Genomic DNA, 25,248 nt, shown 5'->3' with positions numbered 1-25,248 from the left:
TCCGAGAATTTAGCATTCCTCCAACTCTGGCCTCTTGTCCATCCCCTACTTCCTTCGTCTCCATTATTGGTGGCTGTGCCTTCAGCTGACTCGGCCCCACGATCTCCTACATCTTTGACCAAGCTTTAGGTTAGTTGTACTAATATCTCCTCCTTTAGCTCAGTGTCAAATTTTGTTTGATTTTACTCCTCTGAAGTACCATGGGACATTTTACTACATCAAAGGCGCTATATAAATGCAAACTGTTGTTGAGTTTGCTATTGGATTATTAATATGAGATGCTGTGCAGGTGCATTCGTGGTGGTTTGTACTATAGCTTGTGGTATGTTTGAACAGAGTATTGTTCATCTGTGTTTTATACTACAGTTTCATTTTTATTTATAACTATTTGATGTTTGAAACTTTATGGTAACGAATATTTGGATAATTATTGAAATGGTAGGCTGGTAATATTTGGTCAGAGATTTTTGTTTATAACCCTAGCTTGTGCAAGCTCTTTAAATCTTATTATATTGGTACTGTGATACTTAAAAGGAAATAAACAGATTATTCCTGTTTGAAAACCATACGATACAAAGATAAGAAAACGCTAGGGATGAGAAAAGACCATTCAGCCCATCAAAGCTCATCCCTCCAGTACATTAACTCTTCCAACTTTTACAATAACCCCAGTGTTTTTTGGATCCATTACCCCACTTGGGAGACCATTCCAAACATTTATCATCCATGGTACATATGGACATACAAAAATAAAGGACAGGAAATTACCCACTGGCCCACCTAGGCTGTTCCATATAGTTGCGAAACCTAGTGCGTCACAATAAAGCCATTCTCCAGCTTCTCAAAGCCATGTAATCTCCTGGGAGAGTGAAAATCCCGACAAAAACCCAAGCCGAGGGAAAAAACCTGCTAAGTTCCTCTCCGACCCTCTACAGCTAAATATAGTTACCTTGTAATGTAGGAAAGAACATTACAATAGTTATATCAAGTTACATCAGACTGCCTTCCCAATACTCCCACATTTAGCAATTCTTTTTCCCTATACTCCCCCACATCAGCATCTCAGTACTGTCACATCCCAGGCCTCCTACCACCACTGTCAAACACAGCAATCCTCAAAATGATTTTGCATCTATTGATACTTATTCTATCCCTAATCCTAATCTTACAATACTCTGACAGACCTCTCCTATCCTTACCAGACTTTTGTGTCGCTTCATCGTACACCTCACTACTCTCACAGTGCCGCCATATCCAACAAATCCTCTCCTGACCAATATTTATCCTTCAATCACCATCACTAAAACAGATTACCTGGTCATTATCACATCGCTGTTTGTGGGCGCTTGCTGTGCGCAAATTGGCTGCTGCGTTTCCTACATTACAACACTCCAGTGACTACACTCCAAACAGTACTTCATTGGCTGTAAAGCGCTTTGGGACATCGGTGTTCGTGAAAGGTGCTATATAAATGCAAGTCTTTCTTTTTTCTTTTCCTGTTATCCTTTCACACACCCCAGTGGTCTTGAGACTTCCATTCCCAAGCCCCAGTGATACCAATTCACAGAAGCCACTAAATATACACAGTTCTTATCACCTGCAATATGCACTTTTTTCATTACCATCTTATTCTTCAAGCTGAGCTTTAAGAAAAAGTTAAGACAACATTAACTACATAACTAAACAAACTTCAACAATTAGCAAGGCCACTGATTTACTGCTGCAGACTTATTCACACATCTAAAAAATGTAGTAAACAATGAGGAGAATAGTAGCAGACCTCAAGCGGACACAGACAGATAGGTGAAATGGGCAGATGGAAGTTAATGCAAAGAAGTGTTCATTTTGGAAGGAGAATAAAGAGAGGCAAAATAAACTTAGTACAATTTTAAAGGAGTTGCAGGAATCAATAGACCTGGGGATTTATGTACAAAAATATTTGAAGGTGACAGGACAAGTTGATAAGGCTGTTAAAAAAAACATACAGGGTCCTTGGCTTTATAAATAAAGGCATAGAGTACAAAAGCAAGGAAGTTATGCTAAATCTTTATAATTCATTGGGTAGGCCTCAACTGGAGTATTACGTCCAATTCTGGGAACCATACTTTAGGATGCAAAGGAGATTTACTAGAATGGGACCAGGGATGAGGGACTTCAGTTCCATGGCCAGACTAAAGAAACTGGGATCGTTCTCCTTAGAGCAGAGAAGGTTAAGGAGAGATTTAGTAGAGGTGTTCAAAATCATGAATGGTTTTGATAGAGTAAATAAAGGGAATTTGTTTCCCGTGGCAAAAGGGTCGATAACCAGTGGACACAGATTTATGGTAATTAGCAAAAAAGGCAAAGATAAAAAAAATTATACAGTGAATTATTATGATCTGGAATGCAATGCCTGAAAGAATGGTAGAAGCAGATTCAATAATAATTTTCAAAGGGGAATTGGATACTTGAAGGGGATAAAATTGCAGATTTATGGGGAAAGGGCAGGGGTGTGGGACCAATTGGACAGCACTTTCAAAGAGCTGGAATAGCCCTGATGGGTCAAACACACATAATCATAGAATTCCAACTAAAAAAAAATCACGAACATTGTAATATTTCAACAAAAGCACAACTGGACTTATTCAACGGCTGCAATCAGTGGCCCTACTACAATATTGCACATTCTGTAGCATAAATAGCATATCATGAGCAACACCACAGGAGATCTGCTATTACAAATATAAATGTTTGGAGAGCATCCACCAGCTCAAAGTGTCAAAAATGGACAAACTTTTTTTTTTAAAAAGAGAAAGAAAAGCAATCACTTCAGGTTGTTGTTTCCTTTTCCTTTGACTTGCAGCTGGAAACTCAAAACCATCTTCCAATCTGCAACCTTCCTGCATCAAACAGCAATTGAATATCAGTTGATCTCAGATTATGCTTACTTACAGGAATTGGGACTTCTGGCATTAAAGGGGCAGGTGTGCATAAACAGCTTCACAATAGCAGAACTATATATGCTCTTTTCATTATAAAACAATGCATCATCTGATTACCTGTGAGCAATACTATGAGACATTTGCTACTATTAACAAAAAGCACAATTGCACATCTGTCAAACTAAAACTGTGACGTTTTTTGGCGAGGACAGCAATTTATTTGCTTTGAATATACTTTCAAAGTACATAACATTTTTTTAGCCTGTTGTAAAGGAAGATTTCCATTTTTCATAAATATTACATTTGAAAATCTGTTGAACAGAAATGTTTCCATCGGGCTTCTGCAGAGCCTCCGTGAATTTATCCAGCTGGTGTGGGGGAGGTGGGAGTTGGAGAAAACAGTCATTTTTACATGGCCAAGTTAATGAATATAAATATTCTTACCAAAATGTAACCCAGTAATTGTGCATGGAATACATAAACAGAAAGGTTTCCAACGTCCCCAAATGACTCAGCTAGTTAAGACAGTGAGTAATTGAGTCATGTGCAACAGGAAAGCCCTAGATTCGATCTTCAGCCCAGCGCTGAGTTTGCTGATCTCAGCTAGAGCGGAGTTAGAATTGCCACAATTAACATCAGCTGCCCTGGGCTAGGGAGGAGGACATCATGCAGGGTTCTTGCTCCTGATCATTATCCAATGACCCTTGCTGGAATACTACAGGTGTAGACAGGACTGGGCTTGGCTTTAATCAAATATCTAACCAATACTCATCGTCAAGGCTCAAATATAAAGAATAGTTATTTGGGAAAGGTAGCAGCATACAACCAGAAACTGTCGAACTCTATCCCAAAAAACAGCCAGCAGCTCCAGGAAATTAGATTTTGATGCTCAATTTTGTATCCTCTTTAATCATAAATTTTCCCAGAAAACACAAAAGAAGCTGAAGGAATGACAACTCGACTGCAGCCATCCAGAAATTCTTCTCCATTTAAGTTGACCAGAACATGATTTGGGATCAGATTGTTTTACATTTCATGATGATTTTGAAGAACTATATATAGAATCATAGAATGGTTACAGCACGGAAGGCGGCCATTCGGCCCGTCGAGCCCATGCTGACACTCAGCTCGTGCCACTCCCCTGCCCTTTCCCCGTAGTCCTGCAATTTGTTTTCGTTCAGATACTTAAACAACTCCCATTTGAAAGATAAAATGGAGTCTGCCTCCACTACCCTTTCAAGCAGTGCATTCCAGATCTTAAACTTTTTCTTACATCGCCTTTGGTTCTTCTGCCAATCACCTTAAATCTGTGTCACCGGGTTCTCGACCCTTCTGCCAATGGGAATAGTTTCTCTCTATCTACTCCGTCCAGACCCCTCATGATTTTGAACACCTCTGTCAAATCTCCTCTCAATCTTCTCTGCTCCAAGGAGAATAACTCAAGCTTCTCCAGTCTATTAATGTAACTGAAGTTCATCATTCCTGGAATCATTCTCGTAAATCTTTGCTGCACTTTCTCTAAGGTCTTCACATCCTTCCTAAAGTGTGGTGCCCAGAATTGGACACAGTACTCCAGTTGGGGCCGAACCATTGTTTTATACAGGTTTATCATAATTTTCACACTTTTGTACTCTGTACCTTTACTTAAGAAACCCAGGATCCGCTAAGCCTTTTTAACTACCCTTCCACCTTCAACAATTTATGAACACATCCCCTGGTCTCTCTGTTCATGCACCCCCTTTAGGATTGTACCATTTAGTTTATATGTCCTCTCCTCATTCTTTCTTCCAAAATGCATCACTTCACATTTTTCTGCATTAAATTTCATCTGCCACGTGTCCGTCTATTTCACCAGCCTGTCTATGTCTTCCTGAAGTCTATCACTCTCCTCCTGACTGTTCAACTATACTTCCAAGTTTTGAGTCATCTGCAAATTTTGAAATTGTGCCCTGTACACCCATGTCCAAGTCATTAATATATATTAAGAAAAGTAATGATCCTAGAAGCGGCCCCTGGGGAACACCATTGTATACCTTCCTCCAGTGCGAGAAACAGCCATTCACCACTACTCTCTGTTTTCTGTCACTTAGCTAGGTTCCTATCCATGCTGCCACTGTCCCTTTTATTCCATGGGCTTCAAATTTGCTGGCAAGCCAACTATGTGGCACTTTATCAAATGCCTTTTGGAAATCCATGTACACCACATCAACCCTCTCTGTTACCTTATCAAAAACTCGATCAAGTTGGTTAAACACGATTTACCTTAACAAATCTGTGCTGGCTTTCCTTAATTAATCCACCCCTTTCTAAGTGGATATATAGCATTCTTTACTTGAGATTAGATGTTGCAGAAGACTGGACTTATTAATTTAATAACCAGTGACAAAATAAATAAGCATGTTAATAGTTGTGAGTTGAGGAACATACAGTTTGAGAAAACTAAATAGCTGAAATATTGGAGACCACAGGTGTTTGTTTTGCAGCCCAATATTAAAGTTGAACACTACCCTACCCACACCATCAACAATGATGAGAAACTCTGGCATAACTGGTTTCATTTAGATTTATTTATTTTTGTTATCAAAGACAATGTCTGGAAACATTATGTATTAAAGTTCTGTCCATGATCTTGCTTTTACAAAAAACTGTGAAATGAGGATGTGCCACTTGATTATTCAGACTCTTTCTTTGTCTACCCTTGGAAAGGAAAAACTATCACTTCTCGAGAAAAAGTGATCTTTAGAACAGGCTGTGGAATGGATTAAGTCTTCGTGATCAAATCTCTTGTGTCTGATAAGTTCAACCTCTTTGTTTCAAGTTAAGAGTTCAAGTACACCTCAGTACTGAGGCTGGGCATGGCTCCTCCGGAAGATTAAAGGTCGACGAGTGTTAGGCACCATGATTGGACACACATTTGATCATGCTCTAACCTGCACAACGGGGCAGTGTCAATCACTGAGGATTACAGTGAATTAATGGCAGACAACCAAACACGTTCAACAGCAGGACGATGGAGGGAGACAGATGCATCTGCAGAGACCATAAAGTTTAAAAAAAAACATTGGCTGGATTTCAGATTTATGGCAAGATACATTCACCAAGGCTGTGGATTGTCTTTTCAGCTACTGTGGTTTCTCATTGTCAGCCTCTGGGTAGGTTGGATACTTAATGGTCTCAATGTTTTCCTTCACTTTGTAAGATGGATACAGGCCTGTTCGCCCAACTTTTCTGTTGACACCTTTGGAATAACCATCCCAATGGTTGCCAGCCACTCCAATCAGATCTCCAGCCTCTAATTGAATTTCTTCCAGAGTCTGTGGTTTGTGAGGGTAAATTGCAATCTGATTGTGTGCGTTCTGCCCACCAAAGTAGTAGATGTCATCCAGAGAACGGAAATAGGCTGAAGCATCTGGGTGTAACGTCTGCATTATCTCATAAGCCACACGACAAACCTAGGAAGCAGAAACAAAGATTAATTGTTCCATTTAAAGCTGTGCTGCTTGATAACACAAACAATGAAAATGCTTTACACTTCATTGGAATATGTTTAAATTCATTTGGCAAGTTTAGAAAACGATTCAGCTGGGATATTCGCCATTGCAAAAAAACCAAATTGATCAATGTTATATATTCTTCATTGGAGCTCAATTGTCTCATCCTATGGTGCCAGTATTCAGTCGTGGCAGCCTCAACAATGCAAAAAATCCTGTATGTTATGGACCAAGAGGAATGGTGTTAATTCAAAATATTGTAAGATGTCATTAAAATAAAGTGAATTCCTAATGACTAATTTAATTCAATTAATAATTGCCAGATGTTCATAGACCTGTCAGTATTAGATGGCAGCATGTGTTAGAACCATAACTTTAAAGCCATGTAACCAGGGTTTTAACCCAACCCCAACTAATGGCATTGAGTTCTACAGTCACTGCTCAGAAACTCACTCCAGGGTATCTGTTATTGCCTATGTAATTATGCACTGCACATGAAACGTCCCAGTAACCAGCTGTAGATTACTCCTCGACCAATCACAAACACTGAAGAGTAGATCTTCCTCTCTGGGCATCTACTAGATCTCCTGTTAGGAAGGCGGCATTTTTCCAACAAGCAGGACCTCTTGCTACACCTTTATCCACTTTTTAAAAGCAGACCCCAGCTGGCAATTTTCAGAAGAGTATTTTTCAAAAAAACATCAAGTGAAAGCAAAAAACAGTATTGGTAGAAACTAAAGCCAGGAGGAAGTACAAGAATGCATCATGTATGACAGCATTGCTGTGTTTGTATACAGCCAAACAAGCAATAATGCCATTATCACAATCTATATCTTTTTCAGTTAAAAATGACTGCAGAAAAATCGATTACAAGCTTGAGGCATTCGTGAGAAAAACATAAAGGGGGACAATACCGAAGGGACAGAATAAATATTGTCAATCTACTTGATTCAATCTGAATTCCAAATGTTACTGAATTCTTTAATCTTAGTGAAATGCCAGGACTTGGAAAGACACCAAGAACCACTCAGAAGAATGACAGCCAATAGCTGACAGAAGCACCACATGCATCAGAGGAGCAATGCTCGGCCAGGTCTAAATCATGTTATCCTGCAACAATGTATTTGGGGAAGTTTTTCTTGAAAGGTTCTATTTTAAAATAATACTTTTGCGGCACGAGTACTTTGAAAGACGTTTCACCCACATCTCACACAGCAATGTTTCCATTAATAAATGGCAAGCTTTTAGTCACCTGTCCTAATGTCTATTTTTTTGGCTTGATGTAATTTTTGCTCTGTGAAGTGCCTTGAGACATTTTACTATGTTAAAGGTGCTATATAAATGCAAGTTGTTGTTGCTTCCTGTGGTGATTTGCTCTCTTTTTCTTTAGTGCAGATGGTCAAACAGAATGTGGCTTTTCCCTTTTCAGGATGACACCCTTTAAATGCTTCTTTGATCTTCACTGATACATTTACTGAAGCAATAGTTGTGATTACTTTGTTAGCATTTCAATGTCAAGTATATTTATTTTATTCTACTGCAAAAGAGATCTTGTCAGAGAAGTTGAAGGCTTATATGAGTACTAGCTTTCATGGTTTACTATTGTATTGACTATTTGAACAATGATCTGACTTTCTTGGATGCTTGCTAATATTCCTACTGGAATGATCCCGAGCATCTATTCATTGCTCCCTAACACTTATATTCTCGGGTCTAAAGCCTAGTTTAAAGCTGCGCAGCAGCATTAACTGATGCAACACTTGCCCTTTTCACCTGGTCCCTTCCCACTATCCAGGGCCCCAAACACACCTCCCAGGTGAAACAACGATTTACTTGTACTTGTCCTTAGTACACTGTATTTGCTGCTCACGATGTGGTCTTCTCTACATTGGGGAGACCAAATGCAGATTGGGTGATCGCTTTGCTAAACACCTCCATTCATTCCGCAAACATAACCCAGAGCTGCCGATTGCTTGCCACTTTAATTCTCCATTCCACTCTGACCTTGACCTCCTACACTGTTCCAATGAATGTCAACGCAAGCTTGAGGAACAGTACCTTATCTTTCAAAGAGGTTCTAAAAGAAATGGCTGCAGAGATAGTGGATGCATTGGTTTTGATCTTTCAAAATTCCCTAGATTTAGGAAAGGTTCCAGCGGATTGGAAGGTAGAAAACATAACACCGCTATTCAAGAAAAGAGGGAGAGAGAAAACAGGGAACTACAGACCAGTTAGCCAGTTATCAGTCATCAGGAAAATGCTGGAATCCATTGTTAAGGAAGTGGTATCAGGGCACTTGGAAAATTATAATGATTAGCCAGAGTCATGATGGTTTAATGAAAGGGAAATCGTGTTTGACAAAATTATTAGAGTTTTTGAGGATGTAACTGGCAGGGTAGATAAAGGGGAACCAGTGGATGGAGTATATTTGGATTTCCAAAAGGCATTCGATAAGGTGCCACATAAAAGGTTATTACACAAAATAAGGGATGATGGGATTCGAGGTAATGTATTAGCATGGATAGAGGATTGGTTAACGGACAGAAAATAGAGAGTAGGGATAAACGGATCTTTTTCAGGTTGGCAAGTTGTAACTAGTGGGGTGCTGCAAGGATTATTGTTGGTGCCTCAGCTGTTTACAATCTATATTAATGACCTAGATGAAGGGACCGAGTGTAATGTGTCAAGTTTGCTGATGGCACAAAGCTAGGTGGGACAGTAAGCTTGAGGAGAACACAAAGCATCTGCAAAGTAATATAGATAGACTAAGTGAGTGGACAATTAGGTGGCAGATGGAGTATGATGTAGGGAAATGTGAGGTTATTCACTTTGGTAGGAAGTATAGAAAACAGAATATTTTTAAATGGTGAGAAACTTTTAAATGTTGGTGTTCAGAGAGATTTGAGTGTCCTTGTGTAAGCAACACAGAAAGCTAGCATGCAGGTACAGCAAGTAATAAGGAAGGCAAATGGCATGTTGTCCTTTATTGCAAGGAGATTAGAGTATAAGAGTAAGGAAGTCTTGCTACAATTGTACAGGGCCTTGGTGAGACCGCACCTGGAGTACTGTACACAGTTTTGGTCTCCTTATCTAGGGAAGGATAAACGTCCTTAGATAAGGAGGAACGGTACAACGAAGGTTCACTAGATTGATTCCTGAGATGAGAGGGCTGTCTTCTGATGAGAGATTGTGTAGAATGGGCCTATACTCTCTGGAGTTCTAAAGAATGAGAGGTGATCTCATTGAAACATACAAGATTCTGAAGGGGATTGACAGGTAGATGCAGAGAGGTTGTTTCCCCTGGCTGGAGTGTCGAGGATTAGGGGGCACAATCTCAGGATAAGGGGTAGGCCATTTAAGACAGAAATGAGGAGGAATTTCTTCACTCAGAGGGTTGTGAATCTTTGGAATTCTCTGCCCCAGAGAGCTGTAGATGCTCAGTCTCTGAATATATTCGAGACTGAGATATATACATTTTTGGAGTCTAGGGAAATCAAGGGATATAGAGATTGGGTGAAAGTGGAGTTGAGGTCGAAGATCAGCCATGATCTTATTGAATGGCGGAGCAAGCTCGAGGGGCCGTATTTCATGTTCTTAAATAAGGCACATTATAGCTTTCTGGACTCAACGTTGAGTTCAACAACTTTAGATCATAACCATGGCTCCATTTTCTCAAGCAGCAGGTGCTCGTAACGATTCTGCTGTATCCATTTACACCTCCTCCAGACCCATCATTTGTTTCTTTACTTGTCCCATTACTGCTCCCTTTTGCCTTGCACTGTCATCCCTTTTGTCATGTAATCTCTCCTGCCCTTTACACTATTACAGACCTGCCCTCTTGTTCTTTCCTCTCCCCATCCATTTGTCCTGCCTCTGTACTTGCTTCCAAACTGTTAAATCTCTCGTTCTGACGAAAGGTCATCGAGTTGAAATGTTAACTCTGTTTCTCTCTCTCCACAGATGCTGCCTGACCTGTTCAGTGTCTCCAGCGTTTTCTGTTTCTATTTCAACTTTCCTGTGTAGTTGGCATAAGTGGTGTAAACGTCCGACTGCTTTTGAAATGATTACTAAATGTTTTTCCAGACATAAAAAGGACAGGCTGAGTGCACCAAGGACATTAAGAGCTGAGGAGTTGCCAAATAAATCTTCATTTTCATTTCCTTTCAATTTGGAACTTGGGCAGTTTTGTGCAATCTTCCTACAAGCTGTAGTTGTAAAAAACAAAATGCCTAGCATTCCTCCAAAAAATAGTTGCGCATTTTCCAGTACTTCCATGAAAACAAAAGTGAAAATCTATACAGTTTAGTATTATCTGTGCTGATCTTGTGTAATCCTAGTAACAGAGAACAATGGAGCAGCAGCAAAGCATTCAATTTGAGGTGGTGTTCATTTCTCTTTTAATATAAACCATTGTGTTTAATGACCTTAAAACAAAACTACCTCCAGCTCAACACATTTCAAAGCAGCTAAAAGGAGAATACCAATTTGGTCGTCCCTTGCTGGATTTAGGTGTCCAGTGCATAACGTGTAATTACTTTCTTGAAGTCATACATTACATAAAGTGCCCTATAAGAAAATCAAAAAAGGATTTTTTCCACCCACGGGTTTCAGCAATTGCTTTCCTCTGGCAACGTGCAGCTCTTTTACTTGGCATGAGAAATGGGGCATACTTGATCTGACTGATTTTAAAAATCGTACTTGTCAGAACTGCCATCAACAGATTTTTGAATCTGTCACGAAAACTAATGGCCTGAAAAATCAAGAAAAACTCCATCAATTTTCATGCCTTTGTCATGAACTCTTTAACAGGAGAGGGCCATCTTTGAAAATATTCACTCACCTCAGACTAGTAAAGTCTGAGCAAATCGTGTTGATGGAAGTGGTTTAGCAAATCGTTGAAAGGAAGTTCCAAATTTGATGATCTCACGGAGGACTGATGCCATTAATCACAAGAGTACTGCAATTATTTTCCACCATTGTTTCAGATTTGCTAGTGAAGTTTTAAATCCATAAAATTGAGAAGTTGAGGCTGTGGGTCACTGCTGGCAAACAATTGATTGTTTAAAGGGGAATGGGGAAGGAATGGCTTTGTAGAATGTGGCAAATTATATCCCAACGTGAAAAAAATGCAGCATTTAAGAAAGTAGGAATGAGCAACGATTAATGATTCAATCTATCCAGCTCATTATATCCATCACATTAATATTATGACCCTCAATAATCATTCATCATTTCCCTCCTTCCCAAAGCACTACTTCTGCTGAGACAGGAAAGTGTCCAATTCCTGATAGGATGCTTTAACTGGGTCCACACCTTCTGTGCTGGCATCTAGCAGCATGCATGAATGTAATGTGCAAGACCACTGAATATTTTATCTGTTAGTAACATCTAATGCATCTATAGGGGTAATTTTAACATCCAACAACGGGTGAGTTTGGGTCAGGTGGGAAGTAAAAATGTTTTACATTTCAAACCCAACCCCAACTCGCCTACTTCCAGTTTTACCAGAGGTGGGTCTGGGGTGGGTGACCAATCCGCTCTCAGGAGGCGGGTCGCTGAAATCTTTTCAGGAGGCTGCCTGCCTCCATTATAACTGGTCTTTTATTTTTAACTAATATCAGCCAGGTTTACTGGGGCTCGAGAATCCCGGCAGGTAATAGGAGGCGAGAAGGACTGGATCCATAAGGATCCAACCTCATTGAATTTTTTGAAGCGGTAACAGAGAGAGTAGACAATGGTAATGCAGTAGATGTAATTTATCTAGATTTTCAAAAGGCCTTCGATAAGGTACCACATAATAGACTGATGAATAACGTCAGAAAATGCAGAGTCCGGGGACAAGTAGCAGAATGGATAGCTAGCTGGCTAGACAGAAAGCAGAGAGTAGGGTAAAGAGTAGCTATTCACAGTGGCCGAAGATGGGTAATGGTGTTCCACAAGGATCAGTGGGACCACAGTTGTTCACAATTTATATTAACGATTTAGACCATGGAATCATAAACACAATTTCTAAATTTTCGGATAGCACCAAATTGGGGGGGGGGCGAGTCAATACTGAGGAGGACTGCAACAAATTACAGGGGGATATTAATAAACTTGCAGAATGGGAATATAATTGGCAAATTAAGTTCAATACAGATAAATGTGAGGTATTATATATTGGTGGAAGAATAGGAAGGTTAATTATTATTTGGGGGGTACTAGTCTGGGTGAGGTAGAGGAACAAAGGGATTTTGGAGTACAAATACACAAATCACTAAAAGTTGCGACACGGGTTCGCAAGGCCATAAAAAAGCAAACCAAGCACTAGGGTTTATTTCTAGGAGAATAGAATTGAAAAGTAGGGAAGTTATGCTAAACCTGTATCAAACCTTGGTTAGACCACACTTAGAGTACTGCATATAGTTCTGGTCGGCATTTAAAAAAAGGATATAGAGGCACTAGAGAGGATACAGAGAAGATTTACAAGGATGAAATAAAGAAAGACTTGCAATTATATAGTGCCTTTCACAACCACTGGAAACTCAAAGCGCTTTACAGCCAATGAAGTAGTTTTAGAGTGTAGTCTGTTGTACTGTGGGAAACACAGCAGCCATTTTGAACACAGCAAGCCCCCACAAACAGCAATATAATAATGACCAGATAATCTGTTTTTGTTATGTTGATTGAGGGATAAATATTGGTCAGGACTCCGGGGATAACTCCCCTGCTCTTCTTCAATATAGTGTCATGGAATCTTTTATGTCCACTTGAGAGAGCAGACAGGGCCTCGGTTTAACAACTCATCTGAATGATGGCACCTCCGACAGTACAGCACTCCCTCAGCACTGCACTGTAGTGTCAGCCTACTGTCATATTTGTTTTTACTCAAGTCTCTGGAGTGGGACTTGAACCCACAACCTTCTGACTCAGAGGCAAATGTGTTACCCACTGAGCCATAGCTGACAATGATGATAATAGAAATGTGAGGGCATACATATCAGAAAAAGATGAACAGGTTGGGTCTCTTTTCTCTTGAAAAAAATAAGGCTGAGGGGTGACCTAATAGAGGTTTTTAAAATGATGAAAGGCTTTGATAGAGTGGATACAGAAAGAATGTTTCCAATTGTGGGGAAAAGCTTAACTAGAAGCCATCAATATAAGATAGTCACCAAGAAATCCAATAAGAAATTCAGAAGAAAATTATTTTCTCAAAAAATGGTGAGAATGTGGAACTCACTACCACAGGGAGTGGTTGAAGTGAATAGTATTGGTGCATTTAAGGGGAGGTTTGACAAGCATATGAGGGAGAAGGGAATAGAGGGTTATGCGGATAGATTTAGATGAGGAAAGACGGGAGGAGGCTCGAGTGGAGTATAAACGCCGGTTTGGACTGGTTGGGCCGAATGGCCTGTTTCTTTACCGTATATCCTATGTAATCCTATGTAATTTTATGTAATCTTAAGTGTCTTTGCAGCAATGCTTGTGAGCCAGGAGGAGCAGGAGTGTTTCGTCCAGGACTGACAAGCTTACCACTGTATAATAACAATGACTTGTATTTATATAGCGCCTTTAACGGAGTAAAACGTCCCGAGGTGCTTCACAGGAGTATTATGAGACATACAATGTGACACCGAGTCACATAAGGAGAAATTAGGGCAGGTGACCAAAAGCTTGGTCAAAAGGTAGGATTTAAGAAGCGTCTTAAAGGAGGAGAGGTAGAGAGGTGGAGCGGTTTAGGCAGGGAATTCCAGAGCTTAGGGCCTAGGCAACAGAAGGCATGGCCACCAATGGTTGAGCGATTATAAATCAGGGATGCTCAGGAGAGCAGAATTAGAGAAGTGCAGATATCTCGGGGTTTGTGGGGGGCGGGGGGCGGGAGAAGGAGAAGGATGAAAATTTTGACATCGAGGCATTGCTTAACCGGGAGCCAATGTAGGGAATGAACGCATGGATGAGGGTTTCAGCAGCAGATGAGCTGAGGCAAGGCGGAGATGGGCGATGTTATGGAAGTGGAAACAGGCGGTCTTTCGTTGTGCTATGGATATGTGGTCGAAAGCTCAGTTCAGGGTCAAATATGACAGCAAGATTGTGAACAGTGTGGTTCAGCCTCAGACAGAAGTTGGGGAGAGGGATGGAGTCAATGGCTAGGGAATGGATTTTGTGGCGGGGACCGAAAACAATTACTTTGGTCTTCCCAATATTCAATTGGAGAAGATTTCTGCTCATCCATAGCTGGATGTCAGACTACCCCCGCACTCCTGTGATCTCCACCCCCCCCCCTACCCCACCCCCGCAATCTCTGACACCTGCCTGTCGGGCGGGAAAGCAGCCAGGGAGCCACTGCCAGGTAGGTTGGATGAGCCGGATATCGCTGGCGAGAGGGTGGGGGGTTGGAAGTAGGGGGGCAAGCTGGCTGACTGGTGGGCGGGAATCCTATTGAGAAAATTAAAAAGATTTCTTGCAGCGAAATCCTACAGGATGTCTGGGAAAAACACACTTTCGGTTTCCCTTTTGGAATTCCTCCCCCCACTCCGCTGTCTTCATGGCTCCGAGTGATTATCGGGGCCCACGTCTCTGAACATTGACTATTCTGCTGCCAAAGTGTGACAGGAAGATGTGAGAAGTTAATGAAATCCCATTTCTAACAATGGTCAAGTACCTGGTTTGAAATATCTGCAGCTTCACCGAACTGCGGAAGTTGTGAGGTCGAAATAATATCCAGCAATCTTGTATTTCATGAAAAAGAATTTACTGAGCTTTCAGGCAGCACTATATTGAGAAAACGTCCACTTTCAGACAGAAGCACAATGCTCCGTGGAGCCTGGTTATACTAATCCTGGCAGGGCACAACGGTATTACTAACGTGCACTGCTATTCAATTGCAGTTAGCTGAAGGACAAAATGGTTTGTTTCACAGATTGTAAATGCATTGATATATTGGTCCAATTTTAATTCTGGGCAGCGACAGCTAATCATTCTGTACAACGATTTCTGCGCCAACCATTGAAGGGAAACTGGGCCATTTATGGGTTCTGTTTAAACAGAAATCTCCTGTGTGCAGCAGGTTTTGCTGGGCAACACAGTAAATACTGACATGGCAAATGATGATCAGTTGCCACAGAACTATATTCAAAAGCAACCCCCTCTCCAAGAGGAAGCCATTTGGGTGGACCGCAACTGAGAGATTGTCAGTCACTGCAGTACCCTTACAGCATTAGGGTCAGCTATGTAGACAGCTCCAGCACACCTTCTATTGTTTTGTTTGGGTGATAATGTTTCTTGAAAAGGGGTCATTCATTAAGCGTAATGAAAATTTGATCAAGTATTTATTTTTTGCGAAGAATCTTTATATTTCCCCAAAGTATTTTCACCCCACAAACCAAATTATGCCAGAAATAGTGATGAGGTGCCTTTTTCCCAGACCTCCTTAAGTGCCATGTTCAACCAGTTACTACAGGATGAGAAAAAGGTGATGACTCACTCTCCTAAGGAAAGATTTGTGGCACCATGGGGAAGGAGCAGGGGACTAATTGGGTAGCTCTTTCAAGGAGTGGGCACAGACAAGATGAACCGAATGGCCACCTCCTGCACTGTATAATTCTAATCTCCCTCCCCTTTGTTGGGAAGTAGCTGGCCACAGATCGGAGAGTGACAAAACCAGGTTTGGAAGCTCAGCAGAGTGATGACATGCCCTCAGTAAAAACATTTCTAACATTATATTGGAAACTCTAGCCTACAATTTCTGCTCCTGTGGAACTGGGGCATATCTCTGTTCTAGTGGGACTTCAGCCCAACAAAACAATTCTTCTGGAATGTTCTGGCGAGCTCCTCAATTCCTCGCCAGCGAACATAGCCAGGAGTTTTACTATGGGAGGACTACTGTAGTGTGTGTGTGTGGGGAGGGGGGGGGGGGGGGGGGCTCGGTGTAGTGTGTGTGCATGTGGGGGAGCTCGGTGTTTGGGAGAGGGCCTCGGTCTAGTGTGTGGGAGCGGGGGCTCAGTGTAGTGTGTGTGGGGCAGGGGTTTGGTGTAGTGTGTGGGAGCGGGGGCTCGGTGTAGTGTGTTTGGGGCAGGGGCTCGGTCTAGAGTGTGCGAGTGGGGGCTCGGTGTAGTGTGTGGGGGAGCGGGGGCTCAGTGTAGTGCGTGTGGGGCAGGGGCTCGGTGTAGTGTGTGTGGGGCAGGGGCTCGGTGTAGTGTGTGTGGGGCAGGGGCTCGGTGTAGTGTGTGTGGGGCAGGGGCTCGGTCTAGTGTGTGTGGGGCAGGGGCTTGGTGTAGTGTGTGGGAGCGGGGGCTCGGTGTACTGTGTGTGGGGCAGGGGCTCGGTGTAGTGTGTGTGGGGGGGGCTCGGTGCAGTGTGTGGGGGGGGGGGCAGTGTGTGGGGGGGCTCGGTGTAGTGTAGGGGGGATCTCAGTGTAGTGTGGGGGGAGCAGTGTGTGTGGGGGGGGCTCGGTGTAGTGTGTGTGTGGGGGGGGGCAGTGTGTGAGGGGGCTCGGTGTAGTGTGTGTGGGGGGGGCTCGGTGCAGTGTGTGGGGGGGGGGGCAGTGTGTGGGGGGGCTCGGTGTAGTGTAGGGGGGATCTCAGTGTAGTGTGGGGGGAGCAGTGTGTGTGGGGGGGGCTCGGTGTAGTGTGTGTGTGGGGGGGGGCAGTGTGTGAGGGGGCTCGGTGTAGTGTGGGGGGGATCTCAGTGTAGTGTGGGGGGAGCAGTGTGTGTGGGGGGGGCTCGGTGTAGTGTGTGTGTGGGGGGGGGGCAGTGTGTGAGGGGGGGGGCAGTGTGTGGGGGGGCTCGGTGTAGTGTGTGTGGGGGGGGGGGCAGTGTGTGAGGGTGGCTCGGTGTAGTGTGTGTGGGGGGGGGCAGTGTGTGAGGGGGGCTCGGTGTAGTGTGTGTGGGGGGGGGGCAGTGTGTGAGGGGGCTCGGTGTAGTGTGGGGGGATCTCAGTGTAGTGTGGGGGGAGCAGTGTGTGTGGGGGTTCTCGGTGTAGTGTGTGTGGGGGGGGGCAGTGTGTGAGGGGGCTCGGTGTAGTGTGGGGGGATCTCAGTGTAGTGTGGGGGGAGCAGTGTGTGTGGGGGTTCTCGGTGTAGTGTAGGGGGTCTCGGTGTAGTGTGTGGGGAGCAGTGTGTGTGGGGGAAGGGTAGTGTGTGTGGGGGGCAGCAGTGTGTGTGGGGGGCAGCAGTGTGTGTGGGGGGCAGCAGTGTGTGTGGGGGGCAGCAGTGTGTCTGGGGGGCAGCAGTGTGTGTGGGGGGGCAGCAGTGTGTGTGGGGGGGCAGCAGTGTGTGTGGGGGGCAGCAGTGTGTGTGGGGGGCAGCAGTGTGTGTGGGGGGGCAGCAGTGTGTGTGGGGGGCAGCAGTGTGTGTGGGGGGCAGCAGTGTGTGTGGGGGGCAGCAGTGTGTGTGGGGGGCAGCAGTGTGTGTGGAGGGGCAGCAGTGTGTGGGGGGGCAGCAGTGTGTGTGGGGGGGCAGCAGTGTGTGTGGAGGGACAGCAGTGTGTGGGGGGGCAGCAGTGTGTGTGGAGGGGCAGCAGTGTGTGGGGGGGCAGCAGTGTGTGTGGGGGGCAGCAGTGTGTGTGGAGGGGCAGCAGTGTGTGGGGGGGCAGCAGTGTGTGTGGGGGGCAGCAGTGTGTGTGGGGGGCAGCAGTGTGTGTGGGGGGCAGCAGTGTGTGTGGGGGGCAGCAGTGTGTGTGGGGGGCAGCAGTGTGTGTGGGGGGCAGCAGTGTGTGTGGGGGGGCAGCAGTGTGTGTGGGGGGGCTCAGTATAGTGTGTGGGGGGCAGCAGTGTGTGTGGGGGGGCTCAGTATAGTGTGTGGGGAGCAGTGTGTGTGGGTGGGGTCTCGGTGTAGTGTGTGGGGAGCAGTGTGTGTGGGGGGGCTCAGTATAGTGTGTGGGGAGCAGTGTGTGTGGGTGGGGTCTCGGTGTAGTGTGTGGGGAGCAGTGTGTGTGGGGGGGGGCTCGGTGTAGTGTGAGGGGAGCAGTGTGTGTGGGGGGGCTCAGTATAGTGTGTGGGGAGCAGTGTGTGTGGGTGGGGTCTCGGTGTAGTGTGTGGGGAGCAGTGTGTGTGGGGGGGGGCTCGGTGTAGTGTGGGTGGGGTCTCGGTGTAGTGTGTGGGGAGCAGTGTGTGTGGGGGGGGGCTCGGTGTAGTGTGGGTGGGGTCTCGGTGTAGTGTGTGGGGAGCAGTGTGTGTGGGTGGGGTCTCGGTGTAGTGTGTGGGGAGCAGTGTGTGTGGGTGGGGTCTCGGTGTAGTGTGTGGGGGGGCTCGGTGTAGTGTGGGTGGGGTCTCGGTGTAGTGTGTGGGGAGCAGTGTGTGTGGGGGGGGTCTCGGTGTAGTGTGTGGGGGGGCTCGGTGTAATGTGTGGGGGGTCTCGGTGTAATGTGTGGGCGGGCTCGGTGTAGTGTGTGGGGGGGCTCGGTGTAGTGTGAGGGGAGCAGTGTGTGTGGGGGGGCTCGGTGTAGTGTGTGGGGAGCAGTGTGTGTGGGGGGGGTCTCGGTGTAGTGTGTGGGGAGCAGTGTGTGTGGGGGGGGTCTCGGTGTAGTGTGTGGGGAGCAGTGTGTGTGGGGGGGGTCTCGGTGTAGTGTGTGGGGAGCAGTGTGTTTGGGTGGGGTCTCGGTGTAGTGTGTGGGGAGCAGTGTGTGTGGGGGGGGTCTCGGTGTAGTGTGTGGGGAGCAGTGTGTGTGGGGGGGGTCTCGGTGTAGTGTGTGGGGGGGTTCGGTGTAATGTGTGGGGGGTCTCGGTGTAGTGTGGGGGGGGCTCGGTGTAATGTGTGGGGGGGGGTCTCGGTGTAGTGTGTGGGGAGCAGTGTGTGTGGGGGGGGTCTCGGTGTAGTGTGTGGGGAGCAGTGTGTGTGGGGGGGGTCTCGGTGTAGTGTGTGGGGGGGCTCGGTGTAATGTGGGGGGGGGCTCGGTGTAATGTGTGGGCGGGCTCGGTGTAGTGTGGGTGGGGTCTCGGTGTAGTGTGTGGGGGGGCTCGGTGTAGTGTGGGTGGGGTCTCGGTGTAGTGTGTGGGGAGCAGTGTGTGTGGGGGGGGTCTCGGTGTAGTGTGTGGGGAGCAGTGTGTGTGGGGGGGGTCTCGGTGTAGTGTGTGGGGGGGCTCGGTGTAATGTGTGGGGGGTCTCGGTGTAATGTGTGGGCGGGCTCGGTGTAGTGTGTGGGGGGGCTCGGTGTAATGTGTGGGGGGTCTCGGTGTAATGTGTGGGCGGGCTCGGTGTAGTGTGTGGGGGGGCTCGGTGTAATGTGTGGGGGGTCTCGGTGTAGTGTGGGGGGGTCTCGGTGTAGTGTGGGGGGGGCTCGGTGTAGTGTGTGGGGGGGCTCGGTGTAGTGTGGGGGGGTCTCGGTGTAGTGTGGGGGGGGCTCGGTGTAGTGTGTGGGGGGGCTCGGTGTAGTGTGTGGGGGGGCTCGGTGTAGTGTGTGGGGGGGCTCGGTGTAATGTGTGGGGGGGTCTCGGTGTAGTGTGGGGGGGGCTCGGTGTAGTGTGTGGGGGGGCTCGGTGTAATGTGTGGGGGGTCTCGGTGTAGTGTGTGGGGGGGCTCGGTGTAAAAGTGGGGGGTCTCGGTGTAGTGTGGGGGGGGCTCGGTGTAGTGTGGGGGGGGCTCGGTGTAATGTGTGGGGGGTCTCGGTGTAGTGTGGGGGGGGCTCGGTGTAGTGTGGGGGGGGCTCGGTGTAGTGTGTGGGGGGGCTCGGTGTAGTGTGTGGGGGGGCTCGGTGTAATGTGTGGGGGGTCTCGGTGTAGTGTGTGGGGGGGCTCGGTGTAATGTGTGGGGGGGCTCGGTGTAGTGTGGGGGGGGTCTCGGTGTAGTGTGTGGGGGGGCTCGGTGTAGTGTGGGGGGGGTCTCGGTGTAGTGTGTGGGGGGGTCTCGGTGTAGTGTGTGGGGGGGCTCGGTGTAGTGTGTGGGGGGGCTCGGTGTAATGTGTGGGGGGTCTCGGTGTAGTGTGGGGGGGGCTCGGTGTAGTGTGGGGGGGTCTCGGTGTAGTGTGTGGGGGGGCTCGGTGTAGTGTGGGGGGGGCTCGGTGTAGTGTGGGGGGGGGGGTCTCGGTGTAGTGTGTGGGGGGGCTCGGTGTAGTGTGTGGGGTGGCTCGGTGTAATGTGTGGGGGGGCTCGGTGTAGTGTGGGAGGAGGCTCGGTGAAGTATGGGGGGGGGGTCTCGGTGTAGTGTGTGGGGTGGCTCGGTGCTGTAGTGTTTCGGAGCCGGCCATCTTTGTCTTGCCAATAAGGGGGCCAAAATCTTCAAAGGACAAAAATATCTTGTTTCATGTTTTCTCTTCAGCCTGTGCAGTCTGTCCCTGATGAGTAAGTTAACAGGCCCCGCCAGTACTAATAAATTCTTTCACCTCCTTTGTGCTGCCATAGCAACATGGAACATCAGGCGTCAGCAGGCATCCGTGGTGCAAAGATGCCAATTGCAGGAATTACATCAGAAGATCTCGTTCCCCTCATTTGCATATTTGTTCAATTATTGCCAGCCCGATATTTTCTGTCACCTGGTCACAGCAGTGGCCAAGTTGTGTGGGAAGCGCACAGCAAGATGGGGTAAGGTGCAACATGTCGCAGGAGCAAATGTTCCACTTCTGCTTTCACCAAATCGACTGAGAAATCAGCAGGAATGTCTGGAAATCCTGGCTTCAAACTAGTTGAAAGCAGGAACGTTTCACAACCTGCGCATAACAGTACAGAAAGACACCAGTAATAAATTTCTGATTTTTTAAACTTTGAATTCTTTTAAATAAGAAACTGTATATTTACATCAGGGTTGGTTCAAGGTGTCTTCAGTACAAAATGAAGGTATACAAATAAAAGATTAATCATATTTTCTTGCAATGGAAACCTTTCACCTTTGCCACAATATCATATCATAAAAAATATCAAATCGTAAACCTGTCCTTTATAATAAACATTGGGAGGATTTAATTAGAGATCATATGCAGAGTAAATCTCCCTCCTTCAACCCTAGTTTCTTATAAAATGTTGCCATATTTGCTGAAATGTGGAATTTGCTTTGGGAGTCAATGTGGTTCAAAAAGCATGTTTTTCCTGAGTGTTTGTTGCTGATTGGATTATTTCCTTGTGATTACCACAGCGATTATTTGGCCATTCGTCGCTGGCCATCAAGGAGTGAGACCACACTATGCCTCGTATCCTCCATCATAACTGCCAATAAACAATGTTCAAAGCTCAATCCTTGCCCTTACAACTGCTGGCCTAGTATTAAAACAACAACAACTTTTATTTATATAGTGCCTTTAACGTAGTAAAACGACCCAAGGGGCTTCACAAGAGTGTTGCAAGACAAAATATTTAACACTGAGCCACATAAGGAGAAACTAGGGCAGGTGACCAAAAGCTTGGTCAAATGTTTTAATGAGCGTCATGCCACTATTTCAAAGAAGAGCAGGGGAGTTATCCCTGGTGTCCTGGCCAATATTTATCTCTCAATAAACATAACAAAAACAGATTACCTGGTCATTGTCACATTGCTTTTTGTGGAACCCTGCTGTACACAAATTGGCTGCCTCATTTCCCACATTACAACAATGACTACATTCCAAAAGTACTTTGTTGACTGTAAAGCACTTTGAGATATCCGGTGGTCGTGAAAGGCGCTGTATAAATGCAAGCTTTCTTTTTTAAAGGAGGAAATAGAGGTAGAGAGGTGGAGAGGTTTAGGCAGGGAACTTCAGAGCTTAGGGCCTAGGCAACAGAAGGCACAACCACCAATGGTTGAGCGATTATAATCAGGAATGCTCAAGAGGGCAGAATTAGAGGAGCGCAGGTATCTCGGGGGTTGTGGGGCTGAAGGAGGTTACAGAGATAGGGAGGGCGAGGCCATGGAGGGATTTGAATACAAGGATGAGAATTTTGAAATCGAGACGCTGCTTAACCGGGAGCCAATGTAGGTCAGCGAGCACAGGGGGAATAGGTGAACGGGACTTGGTGCGTGTTAGGACATGGGCAGCTGAGTTTTGGATGACCTCAAGTTTACGGAGGGCAGAACATGGGAGACCAGCCAGGAAACAAAGAAGAGGCACCGTGAAATAATTTTAAGGCTGTAATCTAATTTTGGATTTGAGGTGACAGCTAAGGACTAGTCAAACTTCATTCGAAGAATCTGTGATATCATAAAACCATGTAAAGTTACAGTACAGAAGGCGGCCATTTTGCCCGCTGTGTCTGTGCCGGCTCTTTGCTGCAGCGATCCAAAACGAATCCCACTGCGCTGCGCTCCCCCATAGCCCTGATTCAAATGGTTGTCCATCCTTTCCTTAAAATATGCAAATATCTGAGTTTCACTTATTTCCGGTGACAAAGCATTCTGTGCAATAAAGCTCTCCTACCTTCTGTTATCACTATTAGTGATCATTTTAAATTGATGCCTTCTCGTCACTGACCCTGCAACTGAAGGAAAGAGTCTCTCCCTATTCACCCTCTCAAAACCCTTATGATTTTAAAAACCTCTATTACATCTCCTCTATGCCATCTCTGCTGCAGTGGAAGTAGTTCCAATATCACAAGCAGCTCCTTGTAACTATAGTTTCCCATTCCTGGTACCGGTCAAGACGCTGCGATGAGAACTCATGAGATGAGTTGGCTTGCGTTGAGAGCAGGACAAGAGTGTGAGAAATCCCACATTTTCTCCCCTCCCCCACCCCAAATTCTAATTCTAAAACAAGCAAATTCCGTGTGATTTTAACAAAAAGTTACAGTAAAGAAAAGACTTGGATTTCTATCGCACCTTTCACGACCACCGGACGTCTCAAAGCGCTTTACAGCTAATTAAGTTCTTTTGGAATGTAGTCCAATTTGCACACAGCAAGCTCCCACAAACAGCAGTGCAATAATGGCCAGATAATCTGTTTTTTTGTTATGTTGATTGAGGGTTAAATATTGGCCAGTACAACAGGGATAACTCCTCTGCTTTTCTTCAAAATAGTGACACGGGATCTATTACATCCACTTGAGAGAGCAGACAGGGCCTCGGTTTAACGTCTCATCCGAAAGACAGCAGCTCTGACGGTGCAGCGCTCCCTCAGCACTGCACTGGAGTGTCAACCTAGATTTCTTTTCGTGCTCAAGTCCCTGGAGTAGGATTTGATCCCACAACCTTTGGACTCAAGAGGCGAGAGTGCTACCCACTGAGCCACAGCAGGCACTGCAGGATTTTTATGCCTCAGGAAAGATCCTACTTTGATCTTCATTTGCAAAAGAGATGGCAGACAATCCTAGAAATAGTATCCGGAGATGAGGGGGTTACCTTATGACGATAGATTGAGTAGACTGGGTCTTTACTCGTTGGAGTTCAGAAGGATGAGGGGTGATCTTATAGAAACATTTAAAATCATGAAAGGGATAGACAAGATAGAGGCAGAGAGGTTGTTTCCACTGGTCGGGGAGACTAGAACTAGGGGGCACAGCCTCAAAATACAGGGGAGCCAATTTAAAACCGAGTTGAGAAGGAATTTCTTCTCCCAGAGGGTTGTGAATCTGTGGAATTCTCTGCCCAAGGAAGCTGTTGAGGCTAGCTCATTGAATGTATTCAAATCACAGATAGATAGATTTTTAACCAATAAGGGAATTAAGGGTTACGGGGAGCGGGCGGGTAAGTGGAGCTGAGTCCACGGCCAGATCAGCCATGTTCTTATTGAATGGCGGAGCAGGCTCGAGGGGCTAGATGGTCTACTCCTGTTCCTAATTCTTATGATCTTATGTTCTTATGTATCGCTTGAAATGCTGCACTTGCCCAACAAGGCCACGGCAAATCGGTCAGCTAGGTCTCACTAGGATAGTACCGTGGGGCTGTGGGTGGCAGTCGCAGCCCCAAGCAGCTCACGGGGCACGGGAGGTCAGTCAGATTGGATTGGTCGGGCCAGACGCTGGTCGAGGGTCACATTACAGTCTAGGGTGGGGGACAATTAGTGGCCCGTAGCTGTAATATAAAACCGGAAACAGTACTCGTTCCTCCTGGCTCCACAATAAGGCAAGTAAAATAGGATTAACCTTACCTTTTGGGTGGCAACCCCCAGCGGTCCCTTTACAGATCGCTGTTTGGGCTCATGAGCACCTGAAAAAGAATGACCACATGGCATATGCAGCTGTCATTCGCTAACCAATTTCTCAAAGGGATTTGACACAGGCTTTAGGTTCCCAGTTTGCAAATGAAAAGAGCCCAACGCCATTTTCAGACATGTGCCCTGAACGCCTACTAAGCAGTCTGATCGAATGCCGGGCGACTCACTTCCAGTGTGGACTGGGCATGTGCACGTCACCCACCATATTGGGTCCTGAGGCGGCCGCTTTTTGCCTGTAAAACGGGCACAGCGCAATCGAAATTCTGGGCCATAGTCTCAAGTGCTTTATTTAGAAGACTTCTCATTAGCATAGAATTTAATCTCATTGAGAAAATTGTGAATAGATCTTCTTCTCTGAATAAATTTGAAGAAGAAATTTTCAATATGTTACCAATAGTAAGGTCACTGTTCCAGTCTACTGATCATCAGCTATTCGTCACATGGATAAGACGGTGCCATAGAGCGTATAATATTTATATTTTACTACACCAGGAGATGAAAAGGCCTATAACTGGAGCGAGGCATATTGCAGTGAACAGCGCCAGTTGGATTTTTCCCCGTCAATATTTTTACACCACGAATTTCTGGAAGTGCAAATTAATAACTCTGTGGTGAAGTCAATGGGGCATCTGGGACCTTGGTAAACGATGGGACCAACAGTCCATCTCCTTAACCAATTAAATTTAAGGGCAGAGAAACAGAGTGAACAACAGAGAAGGACATGGGATGAATTAGAGTCAAATTAGATACAGATGGAGGAATTATGGGCCCAAATTTCATCATGAGTTGCACCGTTTTTTTTGGTGTAA

The 25,248-nt window shown here is 45.7% G+C and overlaps 1 protein-coding gene across 8 annotated transcripts in view; it reads right to left on the bottom strand.

Moving 5' to 3' along the window:
- Nucleotides 1-5,488: 5,488 nt before the first annotated feature.
- Nucleotides 5,489-25,248, bottom strand: part of LOC139262274 (alpha-(1,6)-fucosyltransferase) — a 1,093,864-nt gene continuing 1,074,104 nt past the window's right edge. For all 8 annotated transcript variants that reach the window (XM_070877420.1, XM_070877419.1, XM_070877418.1 and 5 more), the window contains one exon: nucleotides 5,489-6,373. In XM_070877420.1, the coding sequence (XP_070733521.1) occupies nucleotides 6,044-6,373 (330 nt within the window). In that variant the 3' untranslated portion in view covers nucleotides 5,489-6,043. The remainder of the gene's footprint in view (nucleotides 6,374-25,248) is intronic.

The sequence above is a fragment of the Pristiophorus japonicus genome, chromosome 4, assembly GCF_044704955.1.
Source record: "Pristiophorus japonicus isolate sPriJap1 chromosome 4, sPriJap1.hap1, whole genome shotgun sequence".
NCBI lineage: Eukaryota > Metazoa > Chordata > Chondrichthyes > Pristiophoridae > Pristiophorus > Pristiophorus japonicus.
The sequence above is the reverse complement of the archived record's forward strand: the minus strand, read 5'-3'. Positions and strand labels throughout refer to the sequence as shown.